General features: G+C 41.4%; 1 protein-coding gene across 2 annotated transcripts in view; it reads left to right on the forward strand.

The window, feature by feature from the left end:
- Positions 1-4,049: 4,049 nt before the first annotated feature.
- Ints6 (integrator complex subunit 6) overlaps positions 4,050-18,891 on the forward strand; it is a 92,800-nt gene continuing 77,958 nt past the window's right edge. The window contains exons 1-3 of one of the 2 annotated variants that reach the window (XM_013034840.1): positions 4,050-4,675; positions 5,097-5,174; positions 6,032-6,181. In XM_013034840.1, the coding sequence (XP_012890294.1) occupies positions 4,565-4,675; positions 5,097-5,174; positions 6,032-6,181 (339 nt within the window). In that variant the 5' untranslated portion in view covers positions 4,050-4,564. Of the gene's footprint in view, positions 4,676-4,882; positions 4,936-5,096; positions 5,175-6,031; positions 6,182-18,891 lie in introns of those variants that run through there. The other variant, XM_013034842.1, reaches the window with a different exon arrangement.

Below are 18,891 nucleotides of genomic sequence, written 5' to 3' on the forward strand. Positions count from 1 at the left end.
ACTCTAAGGGCAACACTCAATGAGAAACAGTAGGAATCTTCAACACTATTTAGTTTCTGTCTCTCTGGTCTCTTTTTGTTAAATGCAGTTGAATTCAAATAGTTTAAGCCTATGTCATAAATCTATGGTTAAAATATATTGGGCCATCACACATACAGTTTTTTCTCCCTTTATTGGGCAGATTTATTTTAGGAGTTTTTTTTTTTGGGGGGTCCGGTCATGGGGTGTGGTGCTGCTGAGGAATCGAACCCAGAGCCTCATGCATGCAAGGCAAGCACTCTACCACTGAGCCACCTTCCCAGCCCTTGTGTGTGTGTGTGTGTGTGTTTAGGTCTGGTCATGGGGCCTGAACTCTTGGCCTGGGCGCTGTCCCTCAGCTCTTCAGCTAAGGCTAGCGCTCTACCACTCGAGCCACAGCGCCACTTCCGGCTTTTTTCTTTTTGCTTATGTGCATGCAAGGCAAGCGCTCTACCACTGAGTCACCTTCCAAGCCCCCTTTTTTTTTCTTTTGAAGTGCATTTTTTTTCTTAGTTTTTTCCTTCGGTTGTGGGGCTTGAACTCTGGGCCTTGGCACTATCCCTGAGCTCTTCGGCTCAAGGTGAGCACTCTACCACTTAAGCCACAGCAACACTTCCAGTATTCTGGTGGTTAATTGGAGATAAGAGTCTCACGGAAGCTGGGTGCCAGTGGCTCACCCCTGTAATCCTAGCTACTGAGGAGGCTAAGATCTGAGGATCACGGTTCAAAGCCAGCCCAGGCAGGAAAAGTTTGTTAGACCCTTATCTCCAATTAACCACTAAAAAACCAGAAATGGTGCTGTGGCTCAAGTGGTACAGCGCTAGCCTTGAGCTGAAGAGTGCAGGGATAGCACCTAAGCCCAGAGTTGAAGCCCCATGGCCAACAACATCAACAACAACAAAGAGCCTCATGGACTTTCCTGCCTGGGGGTGGCTTTCAACAGTAATCCTCAGATCTCAGCCTCTCAAGTAGCTAGAATTACAGGCATGAGCCACCAGCACTGGCCTAAAAGTGCATTTCTTAAGAGTGAATAGATGCCAGACACATACATTATTCTTGTACCCTAAACATGTAGTTTTAAATCTATAAGATTCAGCTGGAGAACTTTATAAAACAAGATGACCAGGATTCATCCCAATTCTATTGAACCAGTTTTCCCTGGGTATGGACAATTAGTATATTATTTTTAAAAATATTTTTATTATCTTTAAGTAGTTGTACAAAGGAGTTGCCATTTAACAAAGCAATTTATGAATGCATCTTGAGAAATTTTTTTTCAGCTCTGTGTTGATGCTGATGCATGTATCTTGGCTAAGAACTACTACTTTAAGTTATTATCATCCTATAGCTAAATTGTCAACTAAGAATAAACTTGGCCTATTTCACAATTGTGTCTAGGGACTGCTTGTCAATGTTTCCTGGATTTTGATTACTTTTTGAATTTGCTGCCTATGTATGTCCCGATTTCTTTCCTGTTCTGTTGGAGGGTCTTCCCAATACTTCTGAACTTCTGTACTGTTAACCTGACCTTTGAACTCAAGTGCCACCACCAATAAGGGTTCAGAATCTCGGTGCTGATCTCTGCATCTAATTCTGTCTCTACCATACACCCTCTATTTATGACCTTCTATATGACAATCTGCCAACACCAGGGAAGAAAGAACTCTTAATAGGTAAAGTTATTATTAATGTGTATGTTAATCTTACCTCAGTAGAATGGTTTGAATCCCTTCAAACAGTGGTTTGTACTTTGTATCCCCAACTATAAGCTCTCCAATATATAAGGAAAAAAAAAACACAAAAACAACTCCTTAGTTGGATGTAAATGTCTTCTATTGAGATCTTATTAACTTTCTGGATCTCATAACATTTTTCATGCCTGTGTTCTAATCTAGCTAAGCTTCACTATTCCCCAGGAAGTCATCTGGATTTTTTTCACCAGTAGCTCTTTGACCCTTATCCAAATCCTACCAATAATCATTTAAAGTCATAGTTCTCAAACCTGAAAAATGTGCAGACAAAAAAGCAGTTCTCAGGATTCTAGAGTGTATTTCTAGTTAGTCAGAAGTTCACAGACTACAGTTGATAAGTACCAATATAGAAAATGAAAGGCCAATTCTATGAAAATCATGCAACCATTTTAAAAGACAAATGGTGTAACTGTAAACATAATTTTTGGTAATTTCATAGAACTCTGGTTCGGATAATCTTCAGATCTACAGTCTCTTGTTTGAAAAAATGCTACATTAAAGCACAAACATACTGACCTTGGAAAATGTTCTTTTATCACCTGAAGTTAACAGTTTTCTTCTTCCTAAATTATTTAGTACCTCCTCACTTTCTACCTTAGAAGTACCTAATAATGTGTGCCTAAACTCTTTGCAGACAGGACTTTCACTTTGTTAATTTTTTTTATTGGTACTATCTGGAGACAGATCAGATCACAGCATATATTGTTTGGTCCAATATATTTGTGGTCCAAATCTCTTAAAAACACACTTTTCCCCCCACAGAATATTACTGTTCATTTTCAATAAATTAACAAAAACTGCTTCAAAAAGGTTTTCTGAAATATTAGAAAAGTATAATGGAGGTTATTTTTTAAAAAAAGTGCATGCATGCCACTATCGTGCTAATGTTAATAGGAACACTTTATAGATGATCCATAAGCAATGAAGAATCTTAGGATAAAGGATAAAATCTGGAAATGCAAGGCTAGTGGAGAGACCCTTTATCCACACAGTCTTGGAAGGGCTGTGTGTCCTTAATCCAACTTGCATTTCAGGCGTTGTCTGCCAGTTTTCCACCGAGGTTTGAGGAACTGTGTTTCCTGCACTTAATAGGAGCAGATTTCTAACTTCAGGGAAGATGACGGGGGGGGGGGGGGGCTTAAGTCAACTCAAGGTTTTCCCTCACCCAGTGTATCAGGACTGAGCCTGAGGGACCGGAGGGGGGGGGAAGGGGGTCTTCTTCTCTGGATTACCTGGGCAAGCAAGCTGAAGCTAGTTTTCTTTTTCTTTCACTTTAAAGAGGGGGACGGATTATGATTTACTTGATCCCGTTCATTTCTGAAATTGATAATCTACTGCCCAAACACGGGCTTGAGAAAGATTTATTTCTTTGGGTCGGACCAGACACGTCTGCCCGTTGATATTTGGGTTTTCCCTTTCTGGTTCTGGGGGTAGGGTGAGGCGATAGTGGGGTGCTCGGGGTGTGCAGGTCCCCGGCCTACTGAGGTCCTCGCCCCTCCACGTTGGCGGCTCACTCAGGCCCAGCGAGGATCGGACCTCTCTCCCCACTCCCCAGCGGGAGCGGTGTGACTCGGAGGAGATTAGTCCCTGGTCATAAACAACCTCTCACTTCCCCTCCCCCGCCCCGGGCCCGCCCGCGCTGGGGCCCGCCCTCCGCCGCGCAGGGACCCGCCTCCTCCCGCAGCGAACGCGGGCCCCAAGCCTTCCTCTGGAGGGCAGTCGCGGGCCGGCTCTTTCCCCAGCCCGGGTGCTTGGTTCACTTTGCTCGACTCTCGTCACTCCATCAGGCCGCCACCGCTACCTCGGGTGGGAGCAGGGGGGCCAAGCCTTCAGTCTCCATTTCTCTCCCTCTACGCCATCCTCGACCTCCACCACTTCCAACCACCAAAGGAAAAGGCCGGCATTCCCGACGCGCAGACTCACAGCCGGGGCCGCCCAGCACGCGCCGACGCCGCCCCCACCCCCCATCTCGCGGGCCTTCCGCGGCCGGTCCCCGCCCCTTCCCGGAGCCCGCCTCCGCGTCGCCCAGCCCGCCTGCTCGCCTCTCGCGCTCGCTCTCGCGCGCACCCGACGCTCCGCCTCCGCGCGTGCTCAGTAACAGTCTCCCGAGCCGGCCTACAAGCTTCTCCCGCCCCTGAGCTGTTTGAATATGCTAATAAGAGGCTCAGGTCTGGCCAGTAGAGGAGCGGGGCGGTGCACACGTGGCTCGGGGACGTGTCAGAGGGCGGAGCCTACTCAGCCCCTGCCCGAGTTAAAACCGGAGTGTGAGAGAGAAAAGCGCTTCAGTAGCGAGAGGGGCTGAGAAAGTGGTGGCACCGCCGGGGTGCGGAGGGAGTCCGTGAAACTTCTCCCAACAGCCCCAGGGCCAATCTCCCCTCAGCCCACTCCCCTCTTCGCCAGCTCTCTGGTCCCCACTCCCTGCACCGGGGGTGGGGTGGGGAGTCAGGCCCGGTTCCCGCGGGGACACACACGGGGGCCGGGAGCGGGGACGGGACCCCCAGGCGGGGGGGACGGACCGACCGACAGACAGACGGCCGGGCGCCCGCCCCAGCGGGCAGGCAGGCAGGAGGAGGCGGAGGCGGGGGTACGGCGGGGGAGGACCGGGTCTGGGGAGTTTCCTCTCAACTATCGGGGGAGAAACTCCCCGCAGCCGGAGGAAAGACCCAGGCGGTGTTTTCCTCCCGGGGGCCGCGTTCCTCAGCCCCGCGTAGCGGCGGTGGCCGCCGCCGGTACCTCCACCTCTACCACCATCTCTTTCTCCACCACCTCGGGCCCCGGTGTCCCCGGCCAGCACTATGCCCATCTTACTGTTCCTGATAGACACGTCTGCCTCTATGAACCAGCGCAGCCATCTGGGCACCACCTACCTGGACACGGCCAAAGGCGCGGTAGAGACCTTCATGAAGGTACCGACAGACCGAGTCCGGGCGCGACCCCGACCCTGGCCCGCGGGCGGTAGGGTGGTGGTGGTGGCGGGGGAGAGCGGCTGGGGGCGGTGGGGCGGGGGTGTCGCCGGTGTGTGGGGGGGAGAATCTGACTGCGGGCGCTGCCGGGCTCGGGGACCCCCTCCCCCACCACGCGGGCGGGCGGGCGGGCGGGCGCTGCGAGCGGGGTTCGGCCGGGCCCGGGCTCCGGCCTTCGGGTCGGTGTGTGGGAAGCAATCGGTGTGAGTGTGTGTGGCGGCTTGCAGGGGCGGCCGCTGCGTGTGCGGTTACTGTGGAGGGGCTGGGGGAGGGGGCGGGGGGCCGCCGGGCGCCCCTTCTCCGACTCGTAACCTCGCCTCTGTGCTTCCCCCTGTCTCCCGCCCCGTCCCTCCTGTCCCCGCAGCTCCGTGCCCGGGACCCCGCCAGCCGAGGAGACAGGTATATGCTGGTCACTTTCGAAGAGCCGCCCTATGCTATCAAGGTAACAGCCCTCGCCCTCCCCCTTCCCTTCCTTCCTTCCTTCCCTGTTCCAGCCTCGCTCGCCCTCCCCGCCCCCCCATTCACCCTTCATTATGCTCCCCTCCCCCACCCGCCGCGCTCGGGGCGCCCAGGTTTCTCCCCTTGGCGGCCTCCCACCCCCTCCTCCGCTCGGGGGCGTCTCGGCGGGTACGGAGTCGCCGGGGCCACCGCCGTCCCCTCCCCGGCCCTTCTCGGCCCTGCGGTGGTGTTGGTGGTGGTGGTGGCGGCGGCAGCGGCGGCAGCGCTGATCAACATGGCCGACATTTCCCCTCCGCGGCGTGAGCGGCAGCAATGAACTGTGGGGGATATTTATTCAAGTTAGCCCGAGTGACAGCCGGGCCCAACCGTGCTGAGCCCGGGTTTGCATTAAAGGGGAATCGGCTCGGCTGGTCTGGGAGCCCCAGAAGTGGGGGGGGGTTCCCCGAAGCTTTGGCATCTTAAGAGTCCTCCTAGCCAGGGCCATGCTGGTGGGACAGCTGTGGGTCAACTTCGGAAGTCCTGCTGCCATCTGCCTTCCACTAGGACCCTTCACACCCCCAATTTTGGGGGGGGGAAGGGTAGTATGTTAGGTAATAAATTTTCAGATGAAGTTATAAAGTATTAAGGCCATTGCTTACCTAAAACTACAGAACAAGCAGGTTTATTCTTGGCCACCTTTGGAAGAGAGAAATTGCCTCCACAGACAACAGATCTAACACGTTAACCAAACCATTCCAAACCAAAGTAAAGCACTTGCTTAGTGAATGTCAGATTAAAATGGTTTGTCGGTGTGTATGTGGCTTTAAAGATGAAAAAAAATTCTTACATCTTTCTTTTCAGGCCGGATGGAAAGAAAACCATGCAACCTTTATGAATGAACTGAAAAACCTTCAGGCTGAAGGACTTACGACTCTTGGCCAATCCCTAAGGACAGCTTTTGATTTATTAAATTTAAATAGATTAGTAACTGGCATAGACAACTATGGGCAGGTAGGTTGAATATTAAGGTGGAAAAATAGTCCACTTTTTTTGTGTGGAAAAACACAATCCATCGCAAACCTATAACATGCAATGCAAGTATAAAATATTTAAGATTGGAATACAGTGTGCACATAGTTCAAAGGTGGAACTCTCCCTAATGTGTGTGCTATTATATCCCCCATTAAGGTCCTAGTGTTTATACTCAGAATGAATTCTTTGCTCTATAGTTAACATGAATTTAGTTTCAGTTCTTGCCCAGTTCACTAAAGACATAAAAGGGAAAACACTCTACCTCAAACATACTCAGTTACTCTGTTCCTTTACTCTGTTCCTATATGCAACTATTGAAGTGGATTTATAGCCACTAGTTGATTAGTAGTCTTCATTTCTATATTAGTAAAAATATTACAGGAAACTTTACTGTTTGTTCATTTTGTCAAGGGTCAATCTAAACATACTGTTAAACTACCCTGAAAAAATACTTTGAGTAGTGTATAGGAACTGGCTGAGTGCATCTTTTTTTTTTTTTTGTCAATCCTGGGGCTTGAACTCTGGGCCTGTGTGCTGCCCCTGAGCTCTTCAGCTCACGGAGAGCACTCTACTACTTGAGCTGTAGCACTGCTTCCAGTTTTCTGGGGGTTAATAGATAGTTTCACGTTTCCTGCCCAGGCTGGCTTTGAACCATGATCCTCAGATCTCAGCCTCTTGAGTGGCTAGGATTACAGGTGTGAGCCACCAGTGCCCTCCCCCTTTTTTTTTTTTTGGTCCAGTCTTGGGGCCTGAACTCTGGGCCTTGATGCAGTCCCTCAGCTCTTCACCTCAAGGCTAACGCACTACCACTTGAGCCATAGCACCACGTCCAGCTTTTTTTTTTTTTCTTCTGCTTATGTGGTGCTGAGGAATTGAACCCAGGGCCTCATGCATGCAAGGCAAGCGCTCTACCACTGAGCCACCTTCCCCATTTTTTTCTTTTTTGAAATATATGCCCCTAGAAACTACTAAAGAAGGAATTTTGTATTAAATGGCAGGTGCAACATTTGGTTTCATTTTTTGTTTCAAGCCCCTGGCAAAAAGTCTGTCTGGAAAATACAGAAGAACCTTCCCTAAATCTGTTGAAGTCCCTTTCCTGCTTTTGTCTGAGGATGAGGCAAGAGCCTCATATGCTTTCACTAAGGAATACTGCAAGGTGGTTCATTATAACTTTTTATAATATTGCTACTCTGGAAATACAAGATACTAAAGAATGTAATGCTACACGTAACAAAGGAGTACCAAAGCATTCAAAACTTACGTTGTATTGCAAAACACAGTTGCTATGATGATGTATTTAGGTATATGTATTCTTATCCCTGGTATAATCTACAGTTTTCATGAGTATCACATTTCAGAAAAATCCTTCCTGTACATACATTTATTTGCTTTATAGCAATGGAAATGAAATTGTTCTTTTGTTTTAGAAATTTTATGCGTTTGGATAACTCTTCGGCACTTAAAACATCTTTAAGAATTGGTGAATTTAGTCCTGTAACATTTAAGTACATATTACAATTGAGAGTGACTTTTCTGGGCCTTATTCCCATTATTTAGATAAATATTATCATATTAATCTTTCTCTTTCTCTGTATTGCTTTATTTTGCAACTCTTTGCAACTGGTGTTTCTATAAAGTATTTCATATATCTTAGTTATAAGTTCTCCAGGCTTTTTTTGCTTAAGGTTTTGATCTAAACCTTTTTGAGTTGAAAGATACATTTGAAAATTGCTTATCATGAGTGTCCTTATTTGGTTGTCAGGTTCTCAATGTATAGTGGAATTCTTAATTTCCTGTTTTTCTGCATCACATTTCATAAGTGGGAAAGGCATTTGGATATGCCTCCTACTACACATCAAAAATATTTCTTGGGGTGCTTCCTTTAAATAACTCATGGAGTTCAGAACATTTCTAAGTTAAATCTTTTATTTTCCCTTTCCCAGTTGTCATTATCAAACCCTTTAAATTTAAAAATTTTTAAAACTTGAGGTTGAAGGTGGTCCTGTTATATCACTATGACCAAAAGAAGAATCTGGATTGGATGGTTTTTTCACGTTAGGATTTATTAATTCAACAACAGGCATGGATAATGCTACTCAATTTGATGAATCAGCAAGGATGCGGGGAGCAATATTAATAATTATGTTTGAATTGGCACATAAAAATGAAACTATCATTAAAATAATTTAAGAAGCCACGATTTCTGAATGAAAATGATTGAGTAAAGTGTTCAATTAGAAGAAACATCCTTCCAGAAGATTTCTTCATCATAATACTATATTTCTAGCTGATTTAATTTTTCCACATTTTAAAATTTATATAAAGAATAAATTCAGGAATTTTGGATGTCTAAAATATTTAAAACAATTGTATGTTTCTTTGTAAAAGCACTTTGTATGTGCCTGCTATCTGTGGAATATCTTTATAACCTTTTCTTTTTCTTGTGGTTTTAGAGTTTGACAAGAACTCCTGATTGCTGGTTCTCTACCAGTTGAGCCCTACATCCCCAGACCATTTTTGCTCTAGTTTTCAAATAATATCTTGCAATATTGTCCCTGTGAGCTTGAATATTGATCTTCCTATTACACCTCCTGCATAGTTGGAATAGGCGGGCACAACCACATCTATTTTATTGGTTTTTTTGTGTGTGTTTTTGCTAACTGTGGTCCTAATTTCCAGCTTCCAAGTATCTGGGGTTACAGGCATGAGCCACATTTAAAATTGGGAAATTCCCAGTACTAAATACTTACATATAACCAAAGTAACAGCAAGGAATGAGAAAAAGTGAGTTAAATGGAAAACAGCATATCTGTCATATAGAGCATTTAAAAAGCCTTAAATAATAGGTTTCCATGTGATTTTTCCATAACCATTACACTTAATTTATTTAGTATTTTCTAGGGTGCTTATTAGAATTTGCAGATACCAACTGTAAGGTTAAAGTACCTGAGGAAGATAGAGTCAGTCTTGGTGAATGTTTTCCCCGAGGAAGATAGAGTCAGTCTTGGTGAATGTTTTCCCCAAGCACTTTGGCTATCCTGCCAAAAAAGTTCTCTGCATATAGAAGGTTCTTTTAAATATATAATTTTGGTAAAGAGTACCATTTATTTTTATTTAGACAGCCATAGAGTAATATATACCCTCTATACTTTCCTTTCATGGCAGCTCTATTAATTTGCTTATCAGATACATTTGATAATTTCCCCCTTTTGTTTAATAGTGCAAATAATGCTGCTCCTTTGAGAGCTACTAGAAATCTAAACTAGCTCAAGTAGCTAAAATTAGGAGATACATAAAGTTTGAGAGGTCTTTTTAAAGTTTTATGTGTAGGTAGTTGTATTGTTTTATTGTTTTGAGTTACTCTATTTCCTGTTGTTTTCAAGTTGAATGATTTTTGGTGAGAATCTGTTTTATTCTTAGGCATAGAATTTGAAATCATCAGATAATCCAAGTAGAGTTCTAATAGTGTTGCCTTTTACCCAAGTGGTACCCATTTAGTATTCAAGTATAGCCTTTTAAAGGTGATTGAAATAGTGAAAACTTGGCTGTCACTTGGGTTTTCTAGGGCTGTCAACAAATAAAGTATAAAACATTTGAGATGAAAGATTATTATAAACATACTGTAGTGCTGAATATTAAGCTGTTGTGAATATTTGTGCACATGTGTTTTTTGTATAAAATAATTTTTTTTTTGCTGGGTTTTGAACCCAAGACCCTGTGATGCTAGGCAGACATTTCTATCACTTGAGTTCCACCCATAACCCTATTTTGCAACATTTTAAAGTTTTTTAATTAAAAATAATTTGGAAAAAATTTTAAGTTCAATATTGTTAAGTATTTCACTATTATGCACCCAACATCTAGATTCATCTTGCAAATCTGGATCTCATTAAACAGTAACTTCCTATTTCCCCTTACCCTCACACTTTAGGGAGTCATTTTTCTACTTTGTGTTTCTTTGAGTTTGATTGCCCTGGATACTTCATAGTGGAAGTACACTGTACAGTTGGCCCCCTAATCGGTTGGTTCCACATCCATTGATTCAATCAACCATGGATTGAAAATAGTAAAAGAAAAATTCTGTACTGAACATGAACAAACTCTTAACCATTATCCCCTAAGCAATATAGAATAGCAGCTTTTGACAGCATTTACATTATCCTTGCTATTAAAAATAGCCTACAGATGATTTTAGGTAAACTGGAGGATGTATGTAAGATACTTGTCAATACTGAATTTTATGTAAGTTATTGAATATGAATGGTATCTTAGAGAACTAGGAACCAATTTTCCAAGGATCTGAGAAATAGCTTGTCTTTATGACTGTCTTATTTCACTTAGCATAATGTTCTTAAGGTTTATCCATATTATAGCATGCATTAGGATTTTCTTTCTAAAGCTGGATTGTGTTCCATTTTATGTATACATTAAATTTTGCTTATCCACTGTCAATGTTATTTGTAGATCATGTCTATCAGGAGTAATGCTGCAATGAACATGGATTTGTATAAGTGTCTATTCAAGATTATGACTTTTGATTTGGTTCTATACCTTAAAGTGGAATCATACTGATAGTAAAAAAGCCATAATAGTAAAAAAAAAATCTGGATCAGATAGTAATTTCAGTTTTAGTTTTTTTTGAGGAAGTACTCATAGTCTGCTGTAGCAATTGCACCATTTTATATTATCACTACTACTGCACAAGGTCCTTCCTGCTCATGGTCTCCTGTTCCTCCTAATATTAGCCATCCTAATGAATATGATGTAATACTGTGGCTTTTGTTTGCATTTCTCCAAATTACTAGTCATTAAGTATGTTCGTGTGTTTGCTGACTACTATGTATTATTATTTTTGGAGAAATGTCTATTCAATTACTTTGTCTACTTTTTGATGATTTTAAAAACTATTTTTGTTTTGATCGATCTTGTTTTTGGTCAGTGGTGGGGCTTGAACTCTGGGCCTGGGCTCTGTTCCTGAGCTCTTCAGCTCAAGGCTATCGTTCTGCCACGTGAGCCACAGAGTCACTTCTAGTTTTCTGGTGGTTTATTGGAGATAAGAATCTCATGGACTTTTCTGTCTGGGATGGCTTTGAAACCACGATCCTCAGATCTCAGCCTCCTGAGTAGCAAGGATTACAGGCGTGAGCCACCAGTGCCTGGCCATGCATTTTATTTTTGAGACAGGGTCTTGCTGTTTTGCCAAGGCTGGCCTCTAATTATATTGTTCTGCTTGTACCTCCTGAGTGCTAGGATTATAGGTTTGTATCACCAGTCTTGTAACTGTAGGAGTGTGGATATGTTCTAGATCTTTGTTAAAAGAAGATTTAATAACCTGCACATATTTTCCATTCTGTGGGATACATTTTTACTTTGCTGATTGTGTCCTTTGATGTACAGACGTTTTAAATTTTTGTATAGTCCACTTTCACTTTTACTCCTTTTGCTTTTGGTATAATATCTAAAAAGTTGTTGGTTAATCTAATACTTTTGAAGCTTTTTTTTCTTTTAGAGTTTCACAGGTTTAGATTTCAGTGTAGAAGTCTAGTTCAAGCTAATTTTTTTGGTGGGTCATGGGGCTTGAACTCAAGGGCCTAGGCACTGTTGCTGAGCTCTTTTTTGCTCAAGGCTAGTTCTCTACCACTTTGAACCACAGCTCCACTTCCTGTTTTTGAGTGGTTAATTGGAGCTAAGAGTTTCATAGGACCTTTTCTGCCCAGGCTGGTTTTGAACTCATCTCTGCCTCCTGAGCATCAAGCTATTTTTGTGTGTGTTATATAAGGATCCAACTTTATTTCCTTTTTTGTGGGTCTATTCAATTTCTACAGCACCATCTGTTGAAATGGATACCCTTTTCCTATTGAATGATCTTAGCAACTCCTGAAATTTTAATCATACTGAAAAATATTTTTAATAATTATTGGTGGAGAAGGGGACATTACAGTCATACTTTGCATTGTGTATCACAAGAGCAATAACTAGAAATAGAAGATGGAATCTTGGTCTTGCAATTGAGTTACTGTGTAATATTGAACAATCACTTTCTTAACCTGTTCTGCTTCTTATTCCAAATTTACAATAATGAAACCATTGAATCCTTATTGCTATAGAAGAGATGAAGGTTTTAAATAGGTATATTTTAAATCCCCTTTAATTCAGGGTAATCTTGTCTGTTTTTAGCATGTTAAATATATATATATATATATGTATAATTTATTTCTTTTCCTTTAGACTTTATTTTTCATCCTAAGGATATTGTGGTGTGAGAGAAAGTAAATAAATACTTGGCCAAAGTTGTCTTAGTGGCAACTGATAGGAATGGGATGATGTTTCAAAAAACTATGTCAAATGAAAACATGGGATAAAGTCCTGGGGTAAGCATGGAGTGGTATTTCTAAAGAAATATAAGTAGGTCAGTGAATAAAGCGTAAATGTGACAAAAGCACATGTTTTAGGATTCTTCCAACTAGGGAGCTCCCCCTAGTGCGTTTAAGATGGGATGTGCACAAGTTTACAAGGAACCTCTTAGGAACACTTTTTTTGAGCAAATCAAGAGATATTTTGTTTAATAATATTTGAGTACAAAGTAGCATGAAATGAAAATGTTATTTCTTTTTGAACATTAATTATATGAGAGTTTCTATGTAGCCTAAGCTGGCCTCAAACTCAAGATATTTCTCCCACAATCTCCTGAATACTAGGATTAAATTATATATGTGTACCATCATGCCTAACCGTTAATTTCTTTTTTTTTTTTTTTTTTGGGTCCGGTGGTGGGGCCTGAACTCTGGGCCTGGGCACTGTCCCTCAGCTCTTCAGCTCAAGGCTAGTGCTCTACCACTGGAGCAACAACGCCACTTCTGGCTTTTTTCTTTTGGCTTATGTGGTGCTGAGGAATTGAACCCAGGGCCTCATGTATGCAAGGCAAGCGCTCTACCACTGAGCCACCTTCCCATCCCCTAACTGTTAATTTTAATAGTTATTTAAAGATATTTCAAATGAAAGGGGTGATATTATACTCATAAGTGGATATTTTGAGTTGAAACCCCTTTGTACAACTACTTAAAGGTAATAAAAAAACTTTAAGGTCCAGTTTTACTTTTTGTTCATTAGTGATTTATTGATTTATTTTGCTGGCACAGGATTTGAATTCAGGGCCAGAGTACACTGGCTTGCTCATTAACTGGTACTCTTATTCTTTTGAGCCATGCTTCCAGCCTGACTTTTTGCTGGTTATTTTGGAGATGTAGTCTCAGAAACTTTTCTACCTGCAACTGGCTTTGAATCTTTATTTTCTGGATCTCAGCCTTCTGAGTTGCTAGGATTATAGGTCTGAGCCTTTGGTGCCTGGCTTAGATTATATTTTATTTCAAAATATTTGCTATAATATTTCTTCATAATTTTATATTCTGTTGTTTTGTAGATTCAGAAAACCATAATTTTTCAGGAGAGTGAAAGAATCAAGTTTTTTTTTTTTTTTTTGGGGTCCGGTTGTGGGGCCTGAACTCTGGGCCTGGGCGCTGTCCCTCAGCTCTTCAGCAAGGCTAGCGCTCTACCACTTGAGCCACAGCGCCACTTCCGGCTTTTTTCTTTTTGCTTATGTGGTGCTGAGGAATCGAACCCAGGGCCTCATGCATGCAAGGCAAGCACTCTACCACTGAGCCACCTTCCAAGCCCTCAGGAGAGTAAAAGATAGTAAGGAAGCATTGCATCTTAATTAGAAATTGTCCAAAACAAGCAGTAGGTGCAAAAATTAATGTGTTTTACTTCCTTATATAAAATTTTCCTTTTATATAAGACAATGCCAAAAATTATGTATCAGTTACTAAAAATTAAAAGACTAGGAACAAACCAAGTCTTAATATAATAATTTCACTTAAGTATTTTTAATAATTTTAAGATCATCTGTGGTTAAAAGTAGCTAAATGAATTATGCCATGTTCATACTGTAGATTTCTTCAAGAGATTATATAATAGATAATTTGAAATACTAAGTATTTAGTATTTTTTTTACTCATAATTGTCACTCATTTATACTCTAAAATTACTTTTATGGGCTTTTGGGGGACTTGTTTCGTTGACCAATGCGCCAAGTATTTCCTCCCCTTAAAATAATTTCCTTATGTACTATTTTTGTGGCCTAATTAACTTATGTAATAATTTCAGCATGTCTCAAAGACAAAACAAATAATTGGAATTGTTTTGGTCTTGCTTTGGTTTGTATTTCATGTTTCTTCCCCACCCTTAACCTTTTTTTCTTTTTACTGAAATGTAATGTGAAGACAAATTTGAAAGGAATTTTTATTATATCTCCTTGGAAAAGACAGAATATTTTCATCTGCTGAACACTTACTAAATTTTCTGTGTTTTATAAAGATTTAGTGTGAAAGTGATGTTAGAAATTACTTCTTTCTCACTTACAATAAAATACCATACAGTTAAGGTTAAAATGTTTAATTTCTTAACATTTATATGCAATATTGCATAAGGTTGAAGTTTGAAATAGTTATGAAATTTATTAGTATTTTTTAATACATTTTACTTAGGTTATATACATACACTTAAAAGTATACCCGATTATATATATATATATATATATATATATATATATATTTTTTTTTTTTTTTTGCCAATCATGGTGCCTGAACTCTGGGCCTGGGCACTGTCCCTCAGCTAGTGCTCTACCACTTGAGTCACAGCACCACTTCCAGCTCTTTCTGCTTATGTGGTGCTGAGGAATCGAACCCAGTGCCTTATGCATGAAAGGCAAGCACTCTACCATTGAGCCAGCCCCTCGACAATATTTAAAAAGTCACTTTCTTAGGTTGCATCTATAATGCAATATGAATTCTTTTCTTTTTTTTTTGTTGTTTGTTTGTTTGTTTGGTTGTGGGACTTGAACTCAGCCTGGGCCCTGTCCCTGAGCTTTTCAGCTCAAGGCTAGTGCTGTACCACTTGAGCCACAGTACTCCTGGTTTTCTGAGTAATTTATTGGAGATAAGAGTCTCATGGACTTTCCTGCCTCTGCTGGATTTGAACCGTGATCCTCAGATCTTAGCCTCCTGAGTAGATAGGATTACAGGCTTGAGCTACCAACACCTGGCTTAATTTTTTTCCTTTTTTGAAAATATTTTGTCATTGAGCTACATTTAGCCTTTCTTATAACACTAATGTTATGTTATTTAGGCTTCAATCTGATTCTGTTGCCTCCTGTGTTCAGAAAAAGTAAGAATATGAATGTAGTGGATAATTAGCAGGATTTTATAACATTTTAAGTTCTAGGTTCTAATACATGTATATATTCAATGTCAGTTAATGACTCAGATTTTGCAATGTAGTATGTAAGCCAGTACTAGGAGTATAAGGATAATTTCCCATGAACTATTTTGTAATTAATTATCTTTTCTTTTGACTTAAGATGTAATTTTGCAAAACTGTAAATTTGTGTCATAAGATTCAGAAAAATCTGATTTTGACTGGCTAGATGTACAAATTCTCATTCTACCCATGAGTTGCTGACAAATTATATAACCTCAGCTTGTTTCCCCATTAGAAAAATTGGAAAAAGGTAACTATTTTAGAGAATTGTGAAGATTAAATGGTGTATAACCTCATTTATTATTGGAATGTAACATTTTTGTGACTTGTTTTTGGGCTGGTGAACTCAGGGCCTGGATGCTGTCTCTGAGTTTCTTTTTGCTCAAGGCTAGCTTCTGCCACCGGAGCCACAGATTTACTTCCAAAGGTTTTTTGAATGGTAGTTAATTGGAGATAAGAATCTCATGGCCTTTCCTGCCTGGGCTGGCTTTGAACTTGAATCCCCAGATCTCAGCTTCCTAAGTAGCTAGTATTATAGACACAAGTCACTGGTGCCCTGCTGTGATTTACTTTTTGAATTTTAAATATTGAAATTTAAAAAAATTGAAATAGCCTGTAATCCTAACTACTCAGGAGGCTGAGTTATGAGGATCACGGTTCAGAGCCAGCCCAGGCAGGAACATCCATGAGACTTCATTTAAACCCCAGAGAACAGGAAATGGCTCTGTGACTCAAGTGGTAGAGCACTAGCCTTGAGCTGAAGAGCTGAAGGACAGTGCCCCATGACCAAAAAAACAACAAAACAACAAACTATATGCTGGTCTTGGAAGTCAAAAACATTTTTATTTGGTTTTATCAGTTATTCACTATATGTATTTTTTGTGTTCTAAAACCTAAGGTTTTCAAATTTTGTTAGTGATAGGAGCTTTAATGATGATTATTATCCTTAATGTGGTAAATACTTCCCAGAATTAAAGTTGACAAAAACTATGTCTATAAGTCAGTTACAGCTTATCCATTGCAAGAAGCTGAATTTATCTGTCCAGTAATTCCAGATTAAGTAAAACTTCTTGCTCCAGATAACATATGGTTTTATTTTCAGTTTGAAGCCCAGTATAGTTCCTTGATGTTACTTTAGGCTGTTCCCTGAAATTTCAATTTATTTTCAAAAACAGTTCTATCACAAGTACTTAAACATGGTTTTTGGTTTTCAAAGCAAGAAATGTTCTAAATTTTGAAGGAAATGTAGGGCAGAGTGCATTTCTAGAACTCTTATATTTTACAATTCAAATTGGTAATAGCTCAGATGGCATATATAAGGGCAGCTGCTCTTGTCTAGAGGAGAGTTCAATTGTAAATGTTTGATCCCTGGGGCTGGAAGGTGGCTCAGTGTTAGAGTGCTTGCCTTGCATGCATGAGGCCCTGGGAATGGTGGTGTGGCTCAAGTGGTAGAGTGCTAGCCTTGAGCTGAAGAGCTGAGGGACAACGCTCAAGCCCAGAGTTCAGACCCCATGACCTGCAGGAAAAAAAAAGAAAAGCTTGATCCCTGTAGTATATAGATTTGTGTGAGCAAAAAGGATAGGATAAAGTAAGTGGCTGTTTTTATGTGAATATACTTTAAACAATTTTTGGTGACAGTCCTGTGGCTTGACCTCAAGGCCTGAGCTTTTGAGGGTTGCTAGTTACCAATAAAAGCACTTGAACCCAAAAATATTTTAATTCTAATTAATCTTTCTCTACTTTTTTTTTTGGTTTTTGTGCTGATCCTGGTGTTTGAACTCAGGGTCTATGTGCTGTTCCTGAGCTTTTGTGCTCAAGGCTACAGCTTGAGCCATAGTTCTACTTCCAGCTTTTTTGTAGTTAATTGTAGATAACAGTCAGGGAAGGTTGGCTTTGAACCATGATCCTCAGATCTTAGCCTCTTAGGTAGCTGGGATCACAGATGGGAGCTACTGGCACCTGGCATTCGGGTAATTTTTGAATTAGGGTCTTGATTTCTCTAGGGGTATATGCCACTACTTATATATCTACCACTGAGCCACCTTCCCAGCCCCTACTTATATCTCTTTATTGAGATGATCTCTTTTCTCTTCAGCTTGGCCTTGTAGCAAGATCTCGACTAGCATGGTCTCCTAAGTGGCTTGGATTAAGTGTCATGAACCACCATTGCCTGGCTATATTTCTTTTAATGTATACTTTAAGTTTCTTTTAATTTTAAGATTTTGTTATAGTTATATATTTCCTTTTTTTTTGTCGGTCGTGGGGCTTGAACTCTGGGCTTGGGCGCTGTCCCTGTGCTCTTCAGCTCAAGGCGAGCTTTCTACCACTTGAGCTACAGAACCACTTCTTTTTCTTTTTTGACTGGTATCAGGGCTTCAGTTTAGGATCTTACACCTCATGATCATGTGTCTTGTTTTCTCACAACTGGCGGTTTACCACTCCAGCCATGCTTTCACCTTGTTTTTCTTTGTGTGTGTGTGTGTGTGTGTGTGTGTGTGTGTGTGTTTGTGTGTTTGTGTTGGCACTGGGGCTTAAACACAGGACCTGTGCTCACTCTTGGCTTTTATGCTCAAGGCTGGCACTCTTATTCCTTGAATCACACCTCCATTTCCAGCTTTTTGCTGATTAGAAATAAGAATGCAGGGAATTTTCTACCCAGGCTGGACTCAAACTGCTGTTCTCAGATATTAGTTTCCTGATTTGCTAGAATTACAGGTGTGAGCCACCTGCACCTGGTTCTTGTAGCCCAGCCTTTTTGCTGGTTTATTGGAGATGGAATCTCAAGGACTTTTCTGCCCTGGCTGACTTCCAACCACTGTTACCTAGATCTTAGTAGCTAGGAGTATAGAAGTGAGCCACTAGTGCCTAGATAATTTATAGATGTTACTATATTTCAAGATACTAGATTTTTATATGAGAGCAGGCTCATTTCCTTAATAATTTTTCCTTTTAAAAATTTATTAAACATAGGTTTTTGACTAACTTGTGTGGTCATGTACTGAGATCCTGCCTTAGTTTTTGGAGTGCTAGGATCATGAGAATTAGGAGTGTGTACCATATTGGCATATACTAAGCAGGCATCTTTTTTTTTTTTTTTTTGGTGCCAGCACTGGGGCTTGAACTTAGGGCCTTACACTTTAGCCTTTTTTTTTTGCTCTTATTGGTGCTCTATAACTTGAGCTGCCACATCTCCATTTCTGCCATTTTGCTGGTTAAATTAGTCTGACCAGACTGGCTCCAAACCTCCATCCTTAGATCTCAGCCTCCTGGGTTAGTTGGGTTATAGGTGTGAGCCACCTCACTGGTGCACAGTTGTTTTTTTCTTGGGTCCGGTTGTGGGGCCTGACACTCTGGGCCTGGGCACTGTCCCTCAG

This window comes from Dipodomys ordii, unplaced genomic scaffold (genome assembly GCF_000151885.1).
Source record: "Dipodomys ordii isolate 6190 unplaced genomic scaffold, Dord_2.0 Scaffold197, whole genome shotgun sequence".
NCBI classification, from domain to species: domain Eukaryota; kingdom Metazoa; phylum Chordata; class Mammalia; order Rodentia; family Heteromyidae; genus Dipodomys; species Dipodomys ordii.